The following is an 18704-nucleotide window of genomic DNA, read 5'->3' as shown; positions in this document are numbered from 1 at the left end:
AACGTCGGAATTTTACCTACGTACTCCGTGTACAAACAGTAAGTAGTCAAGTCCATCGTTTTGGGGACAGATGCGTGCGAGAACTCGAAGCGTAGAACAGAGCACACACACAAACACACCAACCCAAAAAAAGTCTACTCTTCTCGCGCCCGAAAGGGCCATTGCAAAGAGTCAAGCTTGACCTCTTAAAACCCCCCTGCAGGAGACTTCATTCCTCCTCCGTCCTTCCCTCCCCCCTTCCCTCCCCCCCCTGAGTCGTCGAGTTATTTTACGTCGTGTTCGAGGTTGACGATGCGAGCTCGATGCATGTGGCAAGTTTACTGTACGATTACTCGCCCTCGTATTTGGGGACTTGTGCCAACTCGAAAGGGGTTCTGGAGGGGATGTTGCCGTAACAGGTGAAACAGTCGTTCCCCTGCATGATGCGTTGAATGACCTCGCCGCCCCCCCTCCCCCCCCTCCCCCCCCAAAAAAATAAGAGCCACACACACACACCTCTCTCTCTCTCTCTCTCTCTCTCTCTCTCTCTCTCTCTCGCTCGCTCGCGGGTATTTACCCCGTGCCCCTTGCAGCTTGCATATCTATCAATCCCAGTATTTCGTATAAGCGACATGGACTCTCCATTTCCAACTCCCCTTATCGTCGCACCTTGCAAGTGAGTATTTGGACCCAAGTACGGAGTACCGACCTGGAAAGCCCCCTGCTGGGGGGGTTAACGAATCCTGCAGGAATTACAGAGTATACACCGCGTATAAAATCCTTCGTACTATAAGAAATCCCAGTCATCTCTTCCGCAGCCCGTCTGTTTACGTTGGGATGGAATTCCGATGATACGGTAGTTACGTGATGGTTTTACGGGGTATCTTGGCCTAGGGTACTGTTACATAGTACTTCTTGGTTCTCCGTCGTAATAGTGGTGGCAATAATATCCGTATGGCATTTTGTATCTAACTCACCGACTACCACGGACGAGTAAAGGACGTACATCCAGTTATCGTATTCATGTCCTCCGGCACGGAAAAGGTCGTACCTAAACGATCAGATCGAACCCCATGGCTCTCCGGCCGGCCTCGCCACCCAGGTTGCTCTTTTCCCCGGTGAACATCCTGAAGGTCTTCTCGGACGACCCTCTCCGGAAATCCTCGGGCGGGATCCCGTTCAGCATGTCCTCCAGTTGATGCTTGACGTAGTTCATGTTCTGTTCCGTCCGGGGCGTGGCGGCGATGTAGGCCACGCTGGCCTCGTGGTCGCCGTTGTGCTCCACCTCCACCGCGTGACACATGTCGGCGTGCCACCAGACGGTGTCGCCGGGGTTCATGCGCGGGATGCCGACCATGCACTCCGGGAGGCGCAGGTGGGGGTGGGACGAGGGACTCAGGAGTTGACTGTCGTCCCGGAAGGTCCCCGGGAACCACGGGGACTCCCCCGCCGCGTCAAAGGTCCATCTCGTGGCGTCCATGACGTCCGCCTCGTCCGACGGCGGGCGGAAAAAGGGGCGCAACAAGAGGTACGACATTGCCCACTTGACGTCGGGGTAGAGCATGAGACTGCCCTCCCCCGGCCCCGCCGACGTGAGGGCGGTCCACCCCTGGAAGCTCCGGAAGACGCGAGAGTGGGCCGACCCGGCGAACATGGCCTGATTGGCCTTCTTGCGCTTCGTGAGGTCGTACGAGTCGAGATCCTCCGGGCGACCGGAGAAGACGGCGTCGTAAAAGGACCGGTACATCGGGTCAGCCCAGCGGCACAGGCTGCCCGCGTCGATGTGCGGGCCCAACCCCCTGAAGGGCACCCCGGGAGGCCGAATGCGGACCCCGTCGGCGTACGACAGTGGCTCCGGGGTCGTCGTCCCTTCGTCGTCGTGCCACCACGAATTCAACTCGGTGGACAACCTGAGCTGATTGGGGTGTGAACGTGCCGCGATTTGAGTCGGGGAAAAGTAAAGGTTGAGTATGAATGGTGTTTCGGCCGGCCATCCTATTGTTTTGCCCCGTTCCCACGTCAGATATTCGCCAGAGAAGAAAGGTAGGACGGGGAAAGATCTCGCCATCTCCGTGTCGAGTTCCATGACTCTTCACGCCCGCATATGGATTCAACACAAAATCAAAAACAAGACGACTCACCTCCGATGGACGACCTATTCGCCGCGACGTATTCCTTCAAGTTCAAGAACCACTCATCCGCCTGTTCTCTAGTGAACACGTCGCGAACGACAAAACATCCCACATTCTTGAGTTCTTCCTTCTTCTCGGGGGACAAGGTAAACATGTCATCGAACGAGACCTCCGGGATGGCCGATGACCCCAGCTCGGCGATCCTGTCCGTCACCGACTCCAACTCCTTACAGACCTTGAGCCAACTCTTGACCAGGGCGTCTTGTCCATACTGGTCCACGATGGCCTTCTTGTAGGCGATCAGATCATCGCCAGTTTCGGCCTTGCCGGGGGTGAATTCAGGCCAGTCGGGCCATGACATGAGCTTTCCTGGCATCTTTGTTTCGTGGCTTGGTTCTTTCACCTTATATCCGAGGTAAATGGACTGCGTTGTTTGGGTGTAACCGTGTGTATGTGTAGGTCGTTTTATCGTATCCAAAAGGACGAAATAGGCTTGACTTTTTCTGGCTTATAGCGAAAAAAGACCGGTATCTGCCTCCTTTGGCCAAGCTTGTGATGAGTTTTCAGCGGTATGGAACGGGCGCCGCCAGATCAAAGACTTTCTCACTCTCGACTTATGACTGCTGTGAAGTAAACATTTCGATTCTTATCTCTTCTTATTCTCTTACTTACCCGATGACACTGACAAGGGGAAACCAAAGCTGATTGAGAATGCTCCAGACTTACCCTACAGAAACTCAGGTGCACGCCACACATGAAGAAATCCGGTTACGCTTTATGGATGTCCCCCCAACTTGACGAATGAAACGTCTGGATACTGTGGGATCATCGCTATCACGATGCTAAAAGCTCGGCCGAGTTCGCGGACATGTACTACACCTCATGACCCCCCTATGCGCTATACTCCGCATGGGGAAATTGTGGTGGTCCAACCAACCCGAAGAGATGGGTATCGTTTGTTGCGCCGCCATCATTCGTAATTCGATGTTGTGAACTGACACGATCCTCCCGCATGGCCAATTCCGATGAAGAGGTTGAAAGTCAACCTCGCCCGAAAGCCAAATCTAGGGAAAGGACTGACAAAACGAAGTCGTGATGGTCCAAGCCTCGCCCAAGTCCCCCGTGTTAACAGGTGGAGCGTCAACCTCCCAAAAGTCGAGGCGAGGACATGACGGCCCACTCGGGGAAGCACTTTTCAATCAACTCGAGCGCGATTGGACAACTGCAGTTGACTCTTTGTCAGATGGCGGCAAGTTCGTATCTAAAGCGTTTTTGCCTTTCGACAGTCCGATAGAGAGATAGATAACCATAGTGTTCCGCCCGTCTGGGCGTCTGAGTCCCCCCTCTGGTGCCGCGGCAGCGGTATATACATATAGTAGCCATGTACGTGACTTCTTGATCGTCGCAGAAGGAGGTGTCTTTCGCATTCGCCATCAACCTTTCCTATCGGGCTTCAGACAGAGCATCGCAGACACGGATTTCACTTTATCTGCAAGTCATGTCTCCTATCCCTTTTGACCTACCCGCGTGGGTTCCCAAAAATTCAGCCTTTGCTAGTATCCTGTTGGTACTCACATCATGTGTGACTTCGACAGTAAGTAATGAACCACCACACGAGCCAAAGTCCCGCAACGAGTGTAAGAAGCTAATTGTGTGAATCCTGTGTCATGCAGACTTTGGGCTTCGACGGCTCCATGATGAATGGCCTGAACATCCTCCCATCTTATACCGACTACTTCACCTTGACCACGGCCACGCTCTCCCTTAACACAGCGTCCGTGTGGATGGGCAGTGTCATCGCAGGCCTCTTTTTTGGGAAAGTGCCAGACTGGGTCGGGCGAAAATGGGCGCTATTCTTCGGTGCCGTTCTGACCATCATTGGAGTCATCATCCAAGCTGCGGCTCAGAACATTGCCATGTTCGTCGTCGCACGTATTATCGTTGGTTTCGGCACAGGCGCCTCAGCCATCGCCGGGCCCAGCTATGTCGCTGAAACTCTTCCTGTCAAATACCGTGCCTTGGGATTAGGGTGAGCACAACTCCAACATACCGTACCGCGATATGCACAGCTGCTAACCATGTTGACAGTCTCTTCTATGATTTCTGGCAGGTCTCCTCCATTCCGAGCCACTGCCCCATCTACTAATTGAATTCGATAGGTATGTTGGCGGTTTGATCGCAGCGGGAGTCACATATGGTACTGCCAAGTTCGACTCGACCTGGGCGTGGCGACTTCCATCTCTGCTCCAAGGACTCTTTAGCCTGATGTGTCTTTCACTTCTGCCCTTTACCCCCGAGAGTCCTCGTTGGCTAGTCTCTCAAGGCCGTCATCAGGAAGCACTAGTCTCTCTCGCTGCAACTAGCTCCAATGGAAACACCAACGACGCAGCCGTGCTCATCCAGTACCGCGAAGTCACAGATACATTGTCGTTCGAACAAACGTACGAAAAGCCTTCGTTCATCGCCCAATTCCTCAACAGTGCGTCAACTCGAAAGAGGATCTTTCTGGTCAGCCAGGTGGCACTCTTCTCCATGCTGGCTGGAAACAACATTATTTCGTACTACTTTGGTACCATGCTCACCCAAGCCGGTGTGACCGACTCAACCACGCAGCTAGAGATCAACATCATCTTGAACGCATGGTGCCTGGTGGTATCACTCGTCGGTACTTTGATGGCTGATAGACTTGGTCGAAAGACTCTTGCGGCCCTCTCACAAGGTTCCCTGACCGTCTTCATCTTCATCGTCGGCGCGTTGACAAAGGTCTACGGAACCACTTCCAACACTTCCGGCATATACGGCACCGTAGCCTCCATCTTTTTGTTTCAGGGCTCGTATAGTTTCGGCTGGACTCCTCTGACCGTCATGTATCCGCCAGAAGTCTTGAACTTCAGCGTCCGTTCCATTGGCATGAGTTGGTATACCTTTTTATCCAACGGCATGGGCTTGATGGTCACCTTCGCCTTCCCTTATGCACTTGAGGCTATCGGCTGGAAGACGTATATGATCAACGGCGCCTGGGATGTCCTGGCTCTTGTGGTAATCTTGGTCACCTGGGTTGAGACTCGGGGTCGAACGCTTGAGGAGATCGACGAGAATTTGGACGGTGTGGTGCATAGCGAGGTCCCGAAGCTGTCGACCATTATGGGTGTGCCTCAGGCCGAACGGGAAGGAATCGTTGATGCACTGGATCTCTCAGCCGCAAAGGCGATCGAGGCACATGGATCAGTGGTCGAAGTGCCAAAGAACTGAGGCCAGGCTAGCTTTCAGGAGCGCTTTGTTAGTATGTTCAGTGCCTTGATGTAATCCACTCCGATGGGTGTGACAATATGATCAGTGGATAAACTTTGACCCGATTTTCTCTGTACCATCCCCTGCCCCATTTTATTTGGCGGTATGTAGACGCTCGCAAAAAATTCAGGACCCTGTCAACGGCATCCAATCTTGCCACCACCACCGGCCGACGGCATCGAATCCATCTTGATCGAGGAAAATTGCTGCTGGATCTTCGGGTCCCATTGTGACAGTACCGGGCCAGTCAGGATCATGATCCAGGGTGTTCACCAAATCATCAGGGGTGCCAAACCGTGACTCAGTTCTCACAGAACTGCTTACCGGCTCAATCAATCCAGCTGCATGTCTAGTATTAAATCTTCCACCCATAGGCCCATCAACCTCATTCGAGCCAAATACGACTTGCCATTGTCTACACAGCTGCGGCCCAAAAGCAGAGACAAAATCTTGATGTTCAGGCTTCAAGCAAGTGCGCAATGGGGTGTACGGCGTTTGTAAATTTGCTGCATGCTTCATTGCTTGATTTACCACTCTTTCAGCACCGAGAGCGGTGGGGAACCGTCGCTTTAATTCATTCAAGGACAAGTTGATGATTTGAACCTCTTCTGTTCGTGCTGCATTCCAGCGAGGAAATCGGTGATAGGAGATCTGCACGAGTGCAGCAACCAGCAAGTAAAAAATAGCAGGGGCGGCAAGGTGGGACATATCCTCATGGGTCAGATACTCCTCGAAGATACCGGAAATGAAGGACGCGGCCAGCGAGCTGAGTGGTGAAGGGGTCTGAGTAGGCGTTACGTCTCGAAAGAGGATGATCAAGGCTGTGAAGTATGGTATATGCAACTGCCTGGACTTCAAGGAGTATTCCTTGAGCGACCGGGTATCTCGATCAAACAGTCTCAATGACTCTGGTACTTCCATCAACCACCTCAGCAATTCAGCCTCTATGTTGAGCTTCTTACGATCAGATAGAGTACCACGGCGATAATGCTCAGTCATATCACCCAAGATGGAGGTGATTCGTACAAAGTGCTTGAAAAGAGCAGCATCTTGTTGCTTGTCGAAATCAGAGTCTCGCAAAGGTCGGACACTGGTATCTTCCAGGTTGATAGCTCTCGGGCGGCCGTGACTTGTGGCTATTTGATTATCCCTAGCCTGATTCCCGTCAGCAAGAACACTCGACGTGCTGGAATGCACCACCTACAACAAGAGTCCACCAGATCTTTCGCCGCAGTTTGGCATCTGGCAGTTTAGAGTCGGGCTCGCGATGGAGTCCCAATTGATGTGCGAGACCGACACTAATGCGAAGCCAGAAGCTGCTACTGTCAATTGACACATGCTCAGGACCCGAGGGGTTCAGCCATTGCAGGAATATTGTAGCCACAATCGTTTCGAGGGTATGCACTTCCGCACCAGTGTAGAATAGAATCTTTGCTCGTTGATAACACAGTTGTCCGGCTTCTGCAGCCTGTGCTGTAGAAGAAACGATACTTCCTGCAACCAACATCGCTGTCATCAGCAATGAGTTTCTAGTCCCAATATCAAGCTTGTCCAAGTCAGTTTCATCTATCAAGGGCATCCATGGACGACAATATAACATGAAATTCCTGAGTAGACTTTGCCGTAGAGGTCCTTGCGGAGTCTCATCCGCGGATGCCAGGCGCTGGATTTGCGTCTGTAGAGTGGTTGATGTCTTCGACGGGCTTTGATACTGGTGGGCATCGTCTTCATCGACAGCAAAATCTCCTGTAATGTAACTGGAACGCCCTAGATAGCTAGGTTGCTGTTTGCTAGATGTGAGAGTATCATGCACAGGGAACTCTCTTGCCGGCACATGCGCTCCAAGCTCCCTGGATCCAGCATGCCGATCGGCGCGGTGCAGGGCAGTTGGTGCGTCACGGACTTGGTCGTGCTTTCGTTTCCTGATGTGCGGTCTATAGCAGGGAGCCAGTCAGCTCAGGATACGCTGTAGATAGCTCAAAAGTACCAATCAGTAAGGCTTACTGGCAGAATCTGCCTGAGTTTTTGCAATTGCTGCAAGTAGCATGGGTATCTTCATGCAGTTGTAAGTCACAGCGGATCTTCCGTGCATGGCAAGATGCACATGCTTTGGCTTTCTTGAGCGTTCGCGGAGTTTGGACTTCGCAATCAATGTTTGTAGCCGAGCCTGGATCGGACATAGCGTATGGAGATGATCAGAATCCTTGATTTACTCGGTGATTTGCGAAGGACTTCATTTGGGTATATCAATGAGCACTCAAAATGGCGCATGGGAGTGTACGAGGAGGTGTAATACATATATGGTGCTGGACTGGAAGGAGAATTCTGCGGCAATCTTCGGCCTTTTTCGGCGATTTTTGTCGGATCATCGTTATTCCGTCGGAGTTCTGTGTTTCCTTTTCCTTGGTACTCTTTCACCTCACATTGGTATATATTCGCCTCCTTTCAAGCCAATGCAGTCCCAGTGACTGCTACTCGTGAGCACGGCATATCCTACTCGATTCTGAAGCGCAAATATCACTTCTAGCATTCAACTAGAGCCTCTCCTGTTTGACAAGGAAAAATGTCCTCATATCCCCCAATAGTCCCTCAGAATGGTACGTCAGCCTGGCCGTCACTGTTACAATCCTCACTGACGGTATCCAACAGCTGCCGATTATACAAAGACGATATGGAGTGACACCTACCCATATATCGACTCTGCTGCCAAATCCAACCACAGCGGCCGCTCTGTCTTCATTACCGGTGGCAATAGAGGGATCGGTCTCTCGATTGCCAAGTCATTCGCGAGAGCAGGAGCATCTTGTATAGGGCTTGGTGCCATCGATGGTTTCGACAACGTGAAGCAGGTCCTTGAGGAAGCCGCGAGACAGGCCGGACGTCAAACTACGCCGAAAATCCTTCTGATGAATCTTGATGTCACAAGTAGCGATTCTGTCCAACAAGCAGTGGACCAAACATCTCGAAACTTTGGTGGGTTAGATATCTTGGTCAACAATGCCGGCTTTATGACGCCAGCTCTTCCCGTCATAGAATCGGATGAAGACTTATGGTGGCGGACGTTTGAAGTAAACCTTAAAGGGATATACCTCGTCTCCAAATCCTTCTTGCCACTGATGATGAGCACAACTGGAGGTCTAAAAACCATGGTCAATATCAACTCGGTAGCGTCCCATAACCTGAGAATAAACGCCAGTGCGTACGGTACGTCCAAGTGGGCCGTGCTCAAGTTCACCGAGTTCCTCCTGGTGGAGGTTGCTCGAGAAGGGCTCCTGGCGTACTCAGTTCACCCAGGGGGGATAATGACTCAGCTGGCAGAGGCGATGCCGCAGGAAACACATGCATGTGAGTTGCTGATGAACACTGGTTTGCGGCCTCCAGTGACTGACAAGTCTTTCTTCATCAGACCTTACAGATAAGGCGGAATTAACCGGAGATACAATCGCTTTCTTGACTCAAGTACGCAGAGAATGGTTAGCAGGGCGATATATCAGCTGTACGTGGGACATGCAAGAGCTCCTGCAGCGTGAGGGAGAAATTTCCGGCACAGAAAAACTCAAGCTGAGGTTGGTGCTGTGAAGATGCACCGACACTGGTGTACTGTAGTGGAAGACGCTCCTTGCGATACGAGTCAAAATCACGACGAAGAAACCCTCAGATTAACAGGATCTGCTCAAGGCGTGAACTATCTTCTCAATCACGTACCAAGAGAGTTCACTCACACACATCAGATCACACACGCAATGACACGAGGTGTCATTGACGACACAACACCGCAAGGATAACCATTCGGCGTTGTCTCTGAGATTTCAGCATCCCTGCATTTCTTGACGTAGTTGCGGCTGGAATGTATTCGAAAATGGAGAGAGAAGTTGAGCGTGTCATTGCCCTTTTCGTTTCTAACTATAGGGTATCTTGATAGTATCTTGCTTTAGCTGGAAAATCATAAAGAAACATTAAAAGTCATGCAATTTTCGTGGGACGTTGAAATAGTGGTGATCGTCGTCCGTTATATGATATTCGCGATCGTCATCCTCGATCGGTTGTCGCCCGTCGGGGTATTGGGTGTATTCACGGGCGGGAGCGTGCGTCCAAGATCATGTTCAGTCGATCCTGATTGATGCGGGTAAGGAGATGGATGTTGGTCATGCATACGCTGCTGCCGTGAGTCACAGAGTCGTTGAAGATGCCTCGCCAGTTTCTCAATATTCTGCCAGCCACCCCAGTCACGCTGTTCCTCTTCTGACAGAAAGCTATCCCAGGATGGAGTGGAGGCGGCGTTCGCAGGAAAATGCTCGTGCTCTGGATTCAAATTTTTGGGTCTGCCATGCTTTTGTCGACGGCTTAGATGTGTCCCAGTCTCAGCGTTTCCCCAGACCCAACTATGCGTGGTCGATTGTAGGTCTGCGGACAAGAAGACCAATAGCTCTTCGTCATGCTCCGGTTCCAATGAGCCACCTCGTTCATAGTACTCGATCAGCCGTTGTATGAAGAATGCCATGTATCTTCCGGCGCTGACATTGATAGACCGAGCATCATTAATGGTAGAAAGGGCTCTCAATATTAGAAAAAATGGGTCGAAAGTCTGTCGAAATAGAAGTAGAAGCATGCAACGCCATAAGTGCGTGCAGATAACGGTGGTCGAGGAAAGAATGAACCTCTGTTCCCAATCATGCGGTTGTATATGAGGTACCATGCATCTTGACAATACAGTCGCCGTATCCCGAGCGGCCTGGACACATCTTTCGATAGCCTGCGCTCGTTGTTCTGGTGAGGAGGAGGGGGATAGATTGTGGCGATGTAGCAGCAACCGCACGTTTTGAAAATATATAATGGGCGCCATAATACACGGATCTAGTGGTCTCGTGGCCGATGGTTGCAAGGTTGGAGGTAGCAATTGAAGGCAGTCCCCAAGGTGCGTTTCGAACTTTGTCAAGGCTTCGTTCGTAATGCAGAGGGAGCGAAACATTTTTGCCAACGGCGCCATGAGCCTGGCAACGTAAACACTTGCTAACAGCAAAGTGGCTGGAAAAGGCGTATGAAGATCGTCGCTCAACACAAGTCTTTCTTCCTCCAAGATCTGAGGATATTCTGTGTCGCATTCGTCGTCGTTGATGACCATTGGTTTGCCCAATTCGAGCGCCAAAAGTCTGTATGCATTAGCACACAAACGAAACTGATGAACACGCTGCTTCCAGTCCTTACCGATCCCAGACGTAGAAAGAGTACCATATCCTCTTGCGCATTTCTCCCTCTATAGGCGACCACTGGCCACCCTGGACGTGTAGGCCAAGATCCTGGGCTATGCGAATGGCAGCGCCCAGCCAGACCGAACTTGCTGATTTCCTGTTCATCTCCGACAGCGCGATGCTGGCCAGAAATGCCACAATACCTTGGTTACTCGTCACATCGTCTTCCCAGAAGTTGATAGTGGAAATGGCCCGGGTGAGATAGTCTTGCGCCTCTGGTACCCTACTAACATCATGTGTAGCTAATGCGCCGCATGCTAGGACGCCATATAGAGTTGCAACCCAGTCAACAGGCACAGTTGGTGTATTTGGGTTCTCCATGGCTATGGCGAAATTGCGCTGAAACCTGGGCCAATACAAAACAGGAAAATGGCGATGTACGCATTCGTGATAATAATGAAATAGTCTTTCCGCACTCTCTCGCGAGGGCAAGCCTTGCAGATCTGAAAACTTCGACAATGGAACTTGTGCTCGTGGTTGCGCACCTGTGACAGGAGGTTTCAGCAGCCCGCGACCTACGTCGTATAGGAGATTTCTTGAGTTTGACAGATCTTGCGGCGACCTTGCTTTCAACATCCTTCGTGGTGACTTTCCAATGTTCGGGAAGTCTGAAAAAACCAGAGAGGCGATGTCAGGATGGAATTCGGCGGCGAGGTCGTTTCTCTGCTCGAGGGCCCGGAATCGATCGAGCTGTTGACGGGTTTCCATTAACTGTCGCTCTAAATCCTGGATTTGTCTATAAGCGTCAGAGAGGAATGAGTGCGAATGGAAAATGCGCACTCACTTGATCGATGACATGCGACGGTTGGTGTCTTTTGTGAATTGGCAGCGGACATTTCGACTGGAGCATTCGGTACAGCTCGATGTCTCTGTTGCATCGCACTTCGGACGATTAGCAAACGACGGGGCCCCAAATCCTGAGCAACACCCACCTTGACTTTGCGCTCACGGCACGCGTCGCAGCTCGGGTCCTTTCTTCTCTGTCGATACGCCCGCTTCGGATTGTGCATCATCATGGCTGAGATCTGCGCGGGAGATGGAGTGCCACTTCCAATACCTCCTGCCCGTAGCGATTCGCCCAAGTGCGACAGACTGTCGTGAGGGGATGCGGACCCAAGGTCGTGAGAAGGATAAAATGAAGACATTGTCGATGGCTCTTGCGGTGACAGCCCGGAACGAGCGTGTGGGGGGAAGGAAGGCACCGAGTGAGGTTGTTGGCTCTGATCTTGCACACTCATTGGCGACGCCGAGGAAGCGACGCTCGGCGAGTCTTTCACAGAATACAACTGGTTCTGCATCTCTACCGATCAAACGAGTGCTATTCTGAGAAGAACGGCTCCGCGCCAGTCAATCGTCGTGATCGTGAGAAGACTGTGTTCGAGTATCGAGGCATCCCACTTCTCCCCGTCTGTTTGTCCGGGACAAGACAGTCCACGTCAAGTAACCTGCAGGAGCAAAGGATGAGATGGTTATGGTGTAAAGGAAATGCAGGTCAAAGTCAGCGATCTCTTCGAATCAAGGTGGCGATCGAAGCGAGATGCAGTGGTTGTATGGAGACTGATAAATGCCCGACCTTGGCCGTATGGTTCCACGGAGGGAAAGCGAGAGTGGCCCACTACGACTGGTCGCCACGCCCACAAGCAGGACAGCCGAGATTGTCGTGCGCACGTCGCATACGAGACCTTTGTACGGGTAATAGGTGCCCTGGACAAGAGTTCATTCGCGACCTGAGAGAGGAAGAGAAGCCGCGACCTGGCGTGCGATCGAGTCAACTGATACGTCGATCCTAAGCCGAGCAGAGACTGGGGGCCAGATCGCCACGGCTAGTAGGCTGAGTCCGACATGGGGGAGGTTCCAGAGGGGAAGAGAAATCAGCGAACAAACAAGCGCAAGGATAGATCACCTCATGGGTTTCGAACACATGAAAAAAAGACATACTTGAGCGACCACCTCACGAGGTGAACTGCCGGTGTCGCGCGTGGCGTAGGGGCGCGAGAGGGAGGATCCGCTCAGGAAAATGAGGAGCATGTTTCCAGGCATGGATAGGATAGGAGCCCTCTGACCGCAAACTTCGCTCAAGCCTGGACAAATCCGAGCGAAAGCCAAATCCCAAGCGTGGAAGAGGTGGTTCGGAATGATCGCGGCCCTGGAAGGCTAGGAGATGCTTGAGCAACCCCCGGTTCTGGCAGCCGAAGTGAAAGAAGCTAGCCACAACGCTCTGACAGCCGAATGGGGCATGCCTGACAAGGGTCAGCCGCCGAGCGGTGTGCGCCAGAAGCCCACTATGCTCCTTCAAAACGAGCTCCCCTGTGCGAACTGAGGGCTAGGACCTCCCTAGAAGCTTCGTGGCCCTCAGCCTAGAGCCCGCCACAAGATTTTGGGGCCATTTTCCGTGACCGCAAACATTTGACAGCGGTCCTGGTGATGACTGTGGATAACTGGGATGGCTTGTGCAGTCCCTTCGTCACAAGGGATTTGATCTACCAATGCTGGTGCTCCGTCAGATGTTTGGCTGAAGGGAGACGAGCATGTCGCGCAGAGTTAGAGGTCACTGGATCAGTGGCCTTTTGGGCTTAGCACTGCGGCCTCTGTAGTTCTTGGAAACATTTCAGGTGTCTGTGGTGAACTAGTAGCTGGCTCCATCGGCCTGTTGTGGCGGTCCTGTGGAGGCGGACCGAGGGTGATCATGAGCCTTGACTACAAACTGACTCCGAGTGGGCAACTGGACGCGGCACCAGCGGGCCGTTAGGAGGGAATGAGCTCTGGACTTTCCAAGCTTCTTGCCGGCTCGAATTACTCTGAGCTCGAAAGATCTGCCATTTCGATCGTCCTCGTTCATCTTGTCGACATATTGTGCTATCAGCGCTCGCCGTCTATAAATCCAGGCACGTCTCAGAAGACTGCCGCGGTCCGTAGCCGAAGATTGTTCTTCAACTGCAGGAGTCGATCTTCCACAACTGACCAGGCGATCCAGACAGGGTTCTGGAAGGTAGAGGTTAGCGGACAAATGCTTCTGGCAGGGGTTTGTCTGTCTCTCACGACTAGCGACGGCCAGCAACACCAAAGAAATTATAGTATGTCCCTTTGCGGGCTTTGTTGAATCTGCAGGAGAGAGTATTCGGGAGTGAGAGGGGCGTTGACTGGGGAGGGAATCATCAAGCTCCACCGCGAAGTTCGCCCACACTATGAAAGGGAAACCTGTTTCTCATCGATTCTATCAGCGGCCTTTCCAAGTTGGAAGACATCCCCGACGGCGAGAGTGGGATAGCTCTCAAGTCCAGCGAATTATCCTCTCTAGCCTCTACAGTACTCAATTTACCGTCCCGTTGCTGAGTTCAGCATCGATGACTTCAACTTTGTTCTCCCCATTTTGGGATGGATGGGAGAGCGGGTAGAGTATGTGCAAAGGCAGACCCCGGTTCTTTTAGTGCGCGGTCGATCATGGCGCTTAGGTAACTGTTCCCTGCAGATTGTCGGTCCAGGATTGCCGCAGTCGATAATCTGGTGAAACACAGGATGGGTTATAAGACAAGATTTGCGGTGCTTCCTTTCAGCAGAAGAGACATCGATGCTGCCCCAAGCTTCTGTCATGGAACAACAGCACTGCTCGATCTCCCAAAAAAAAGTAGTGAAATGTGAGACAACCCATATGCACGGTCTGATGATCCAACACTTGGAGGGATAATGGTCTCAGCGTAATGGGGCACTGAGTGGCACTCCAAACATTCTGGAATTACGGAGTACAACTGGACCCGCTGCGAGCATTACTGTTGATGCTTCCCTCCGTATGTCGTCCCAACCCTGATTGTCAGTAGAGAGTAGCATTCAAGGACAACCCTGATCTACGCTAATCCATATTAATGACTTGAGTCAAGGCAAATGGGGTGCCCGTCGCTCACTATAGCGAGTCAGTTAGGTGAAGATTTCAATAGTCCAGCGTGGCGCCCGATGTACTAAGGATACAAGTAATCAAAGACACCGACCCGGTATTGTTGGGTTGGAAATTCCAAGAAAAACTCTGACGGCGGTGACCTAAGGCTGTTGGTGGAGGGGAGATAAGTCGGGGTGTGGTCAGGGTCATATCCAAAGAGAGTGGTTCTAGGTAGGGTTCTTCGGTAGAGTATGCCGTCCTGGCCCCAAGTACGGAACAGTCCTTTCCATAGCTTGTGTTTTTGCAGCCTATTGCGGACTCCCTCCCCCCAGATCCCGGCAAGCTAATATTGCATAGAACGGGTGTTTTTAAAAGTTTCCGGAATCACGGACCCAAAGGGTCCAAATCAACAAGAACCGACCCGGCAGAGATGAAATCCAGAATACCGGGCCTGGGGTTTGGATAACCAACGTCTGATGACACGACGAAGGTTCGTTTGACTCAAAACATATGCCACCATCAGAACCCTAGCTAACCAAGGATTACAAGCTGACGACAGATAGTCATCCTCTCATTGAACAAGCTGTGAATCCAGCAATAATCAGGGACTCAATTGCTCGTGTGGGTGGTGTCAGATGTGTCCCATCGAAGTCCGCGGCGCACCACCCAGTGCGTTCCAGAAAATTAGCAACAGGGCACCGTTATCAGAAATGGGCTAGGATCTTCCGCTGTCCCCTTCCGGGAGGCAACCGAAGAAGCAATCTCACAGATTTCGGTAAAGTAGGAGTTGGTGACACCCATGCTAGGGAGATAATGTTCCTCGTCACCCTGCGGCCTGCTAGCTGGGCGTCAGCCCTGTCGAGACTTTCCCTCGGCGGGAGCCGGGTGGAGCCCAGAGGAAGATTGGTTCGCCCATGGGTAACATCGTCATCTTCTCGAATTTCGCTAGAATGAGGTTCTCGAAGGAACGGTCTCTTGCAAGCCACCGACAAGTCCTAGTGGCTCTCTGCGGCGTAGGTAAATTGGCTTTTGCAACCCACAGGTTGTAGTTGACTATCTACAACTGGCCTCTGTTGGTCAGCAATGATTGCTCATGAGTAGTCTCAGAGGATTGGGCCGTTATAATTGGACTTCGATAGCAAGTCATAGTTGGCCGCTAGTCCATGCCGGATCTGCTTGAACTGCGACACTCGACGAGATCGACAGCATGATAAAAATGGATTGCATCAGGAGGTTTTTGGCGTGCGCTTTCATACGAGTACCCGACAACCATAAAATCTGATCGGTCGCCGAATGCCCGTGGAGCACTCCGGATCGATTGTCCATTCGTTGGGCTGATGATAGCTTGCCGCGAGCCATTTGACTTAGTACAAAATTGAACGGTATTTGGGGGCGGTGCTTCTGGTCTGGGCATGAACGTAACCAGTATTTTGGTCCAGCGTCGGCCAGTAGCTCCGGTCTAACCTTTGATTGAGGTCTCAAAAAGAGAACACGTCGTGGACTACGAGGACCAACCGCGAGCTTAGTCAAGGCTCCAGACTTGTCACGATCGCGCTAAGGTCTTGATTTGGAAGGCAAAAGATATGCGAACCTGTCTGTACTTGGAAGAGATTTTCCAGACCCTGAAAGCATAACTCCATAGTTGGCTGTTGACAGCTGCAACCTGCAAGCCGGACACAGTCTGGTGGTAATTGATATGTTTGAGTTTTAGTCATCCCTTTTGGTAGAAAAGGCATTGATCGAACAGTGTCCACAACCGAAAAGGTCTCGGCATCCCATACCGACGTCAGTGATTTCCGAATCTCTACATTAACCCTTCCCAGACTAAAGACACGATAGTGTCCGCGGACATGAATTCTTTGGTCTCACCTTTCCCTGTTCCTTTAGTGGAGCAGGTGTTGGCTATCGGGATCAAATCAACAGTAGCTTTTTAGCATGAAAGACGTGGAATGAAGATCTCTAGCCTCGGATGTTCAACACTGCCACAGTGTCGACACCCTTTTGGCATATTCGATGCGACGAGGTCGCCAAAGGATTGCACCAACGGTCTTACTTTGACATCAAAAGGAGATGAAGCTCTTGAAAAGCCTGTATTGGCAAAACTTACTGGGGGTTTGAAAATTGGGGCCCGATAGTTCGAGAGTCCGTTTGCTATAGTTCCTGGATGGAATGGCACCGATTTGTTTGTCATTGACTACAGCATTGGTATCCCTGACTTTGTTGCCATTTCGAGAACGCGGCAACCAGAAATCCTCCAGACTATATATTGATGACCTGAAAACTACATCAAGACTTTCTCTCGTTCCATTGGCGCATGATTTCGGTCACGGCAACCGTCAAGCCTTCCATTTCTTCTTCTGCAGTGGTGCCAGCGAAGTTCATGCTACAGCCAACGTAGACGGGCTGTCTCATTCTCCTTGCGAGAATCTTTGCCATTCTCGTAGCGTAGTCTATGCTAGAGCCAGACGTAATCAGGGGAGTGCTGATCGCAGTGCTGTCATGTCTCAACTTTCGCTAGTTAGTCAGGTAGATCAACGTCATACTACAGGCTTACCTCGACGTACATGGGGCATTGCATATACAAAACTTCCCAGTGGCGGCACGGAGGTGTGTGACTGATCGAGATCGGTGGTGGTCAGGTGAATCATGACACAGTTGCCCAAGCAAGACATGTGAGCGTGGAAATTGAGATGTGGATGTTTGGGTAAAGGAAACGACATCTCGATGGGTTGGAACGATGGCCCCTCCATCGTGGCTTGTGTCGACATGCTTGCTAAGGATCTGGAAGCAATCAACGAAGTAGGCTCTGTCGTTGCTTTTCGTCTGGCATGGCCCAGTAATCGAGGATGACGAAAACGATGTATGGTTTTTGGCGGTGTTTCGCGACGATAGTAAACATAGTGAATAGTAATTGTTGTATATTTGCCGTGCTGGCATATTATATTTCGGTGCTTCTTGGCGGCGCAGGCTATGATTTGAATGCTTACTCAATGGCCTTTCCTCTCGTAACAACCATAAGGCAATTTATTCTACATTCAACGGTCTTTACCTTCAAGGACTTCAGGTGTGACTTTAGCAGGAGGGGTCAAAACTTCTATGAAAATCACCGTGGCTACGTTGGGGAAATGTCGTTGAGTGGAATAGTACACCAGCAAATTTCCTCCCAGCTCGCCTGCGATGCTCATCGAATACACATCGCCTTCAAACACAAACCAAACCTCTCTTTTTTAAATCAGAACCATGCCCCTGTAAATGATGAGATTGCACTACAAGGATTAAGCTAGAGTCAGAGGCCGGATCGTGGTGTTGAGTGTAAGCAATGAGAGAGATAGCGCCCGATCGGGACTAGTGCATTGGCATATTGATTTGCCCTCAATTGTACAGAATACAGAAAACTCATCTAAAACTTGACTCATGGGTACGATTGATGAAAAAGCTGGGTGTAATTATGGTTTCCTTCAGTTAAGTCGAGGACGAAACTGATGAACAGTGGTAGGGGTGTCTCCGAGCTAGTGTGCCGAACTCTAAGTATGAAGCTCCACAAATTTAATCGTAGGATATGATGATGTAAATCCAATTTCTCTCCAACAATTCCTCGATGGTCTAGTGGTATGTACTACCGCTCTTCAGATATGACATTCTCTCTAACAATGTACAGGTCATGATTTCCGCTTGTCATACAAGACAACCATCTGGTTGCGTTACAAGCGCGGGAGACCAGGGTTCGATTCCCTGTCGGGGAGACTTCTGTTTTTTTTGGTGATTTCCGGGCGGGTTATTTTGGGTTGTAGTTCCGATCCTCTCGACTAATGCTCATCTATCAATCAGTTTCCGCTTGTCATACATGACAGCCATCTGGTTGCATTACAAGCGCGGTATGTTCTCATGAATCAAATCGCAAGCGACATGAGACTAATAATGTCATAGGGAGACCAGGGTTCGATTCCCTGTCAGGGAGACTTCTTTTTTGTTCACTTTTTTCTTCTGATTTTTTGGTCTTTTTTTGGTTTGTAGGTCCGATCCTCTCGACTACATGCTCGCTTCTACAGAACAGATAGCTACTGTATCGTCAATATAAGTATCTCAGCCCGCTGGTCTCGTGAAATAAACAACACTATATTGTTCTTTGCATTTCTCCGTGAAACCCTTCAATCTTACAATATGTGCAACACTCGGCACTTC

General features: G+C 51.0%; 6 protein-coding genes and 1 non-coding gene across 7 annotated transcripts; 3 read left to right on the top strand and 4 right to left on the bottom strand.

Moving 5' to 3' along the window:
• Positions 1 to 1030: 1030 nt before the first annotated feature.
• On the bottom strand, positions 1031 to 2487 carry PV06_01798 (uncharacterized protein; the record flags this gene model as incomplete). The annotated part of the gene is made up of 2 exons (XM_016402426.1): positions 1031 to 1974; positions 2121 to 2487. The coding sequence occupies 2 exons, from the start codon at positions 2485 to 2487 to the stop codon at positions 1031 to 1033; spliced, it is 1311 nt and encodes a 436-aa protein (XP_016266323.1).
• A 1291-nt stretch (positions 2488 to 3778) lies between these two features.
• PV06_01797 (uncharacterized protein) lies at positions 3779 to 5363 on the top strand (the record flags this gene model as incomplete). Its single annotated transcript, XM_016402425.1, has 2 exons — positions 3779 to 4140; positions 4271 to 5363. 2 exons carry the CDS (start codon positions 3779 to 3781, stop codon positions 5361 to 5363), a joined length of 1455 nt encoding a protein of 484 aa, XP_016266322.1.
• A 165-nt stretch (positions 5364 to 5528) lies between these two features.
• PV06_01796 (uncharacterized protein) lies at positions 5529 to 7582 on the bottom strand (the record flags this gene model as incomplete). The annotated part of the gene is made up of 3 exons (XM_016402424.1): positions 5529 to 6557; positions 6607 to 7336; positions 7407 to 7582. 3 exons carry the CDS (start codon positions 7580 to 7582, stop codon positions 5529 to 5531), a joined length of 1935 nt encoding a protein of 644 aa, XP_016266321.1.
• A 282-nt stretch (positions 7583 to 7864) lies between these two features.
• Positions 7865 to 9349, top strand: PV06_01795 (uncharacterized protein). Its single transcript, XM_016402423.1, has 3 exons — positions 7865 to 7999; positions 8052 to 8747; positions 8809 to 9349. Exons 1-3 carry the CDS (start codon positions 7966 to 7968, stop codon positions 8979 to 8981), a joined length of 903 nt encoding a protein of 300 aa, XP_016266320.1. The 5' UTR covers positions 7865 to 7965; the 3' UTR covers positions 8982 to 9349.
• On the bottom strand, positions 9204 to 12552 carry PV06_01794 (uncharacterized protein). The gene is made up of 4 exons (XM_016402422.1): positions 11584 to 12552; positions 11436 to 11533; positions 10608 to 11387; positions 9204 to 10552 (listed from the first exon to the last, which is right to left on the bottom strand). Exons 1-4 carry the CDS (start codon positions 11947 to 11949, stop codon positions 9412 to 9414), a joined length of 2385 nt encoding a protein of 794 aa, XP_016266319.1. The 5' UTR covers positions 11950 to 12552; the 3' UTR covers positions 9204 to 9411.
• A 4145-nt stretch (positions 12553 to 16697) lies between these two features.
• Positions 16698 to 17395, bottom strand: PV06_01793 (uncharacterized protein). The gene is made up of 2 exons (XM_016402421.1): positions 17087 to 17395; positions 16698 to 17030 (listed from the first exon to the last, which is right to left on the bottom strand). Exons 1-2 carry the CDS (start codon positions 17288 to 17290, stop codon positions 16809 to 16811), a joined length of 426 nt encoding a protein of 141 aa, XP_016266318.1. The 5' UTR covers positions 17291 to 17395; the 3' UTR covers positions 16698 to 16808.
• A 719-nt stretch (positions 17396 to 18114) lies between these two features.
• PV06_01792 lies at positions 18115 to 18265 on the top strand. Its single transcript has one exon. It is a non-coding gene; the product is annotated as a tRNA-Glu (tRNA).
• The last annotated feature ends 439 nt before the right edge of the window (positions 18266 to 18704 follow it).

This window comes from Exophiala oligosperma, assembly GCF_000835515.1.
Source record: "Exophiala oligosperma strain CBS 72588 unplaced genomic scaffold supercont1.2, whole genome shotgun sequence".
NCBI lineage: Eukaryota > Fungi > Ascomycota > Eurotiomycetes > Chaetothyriales > Herpotrichiellaceae > Exophiala > Exophiala oligosperma.
This window is presented reverse-complemented; position numbering and strand designations above follow the sequence as displayed.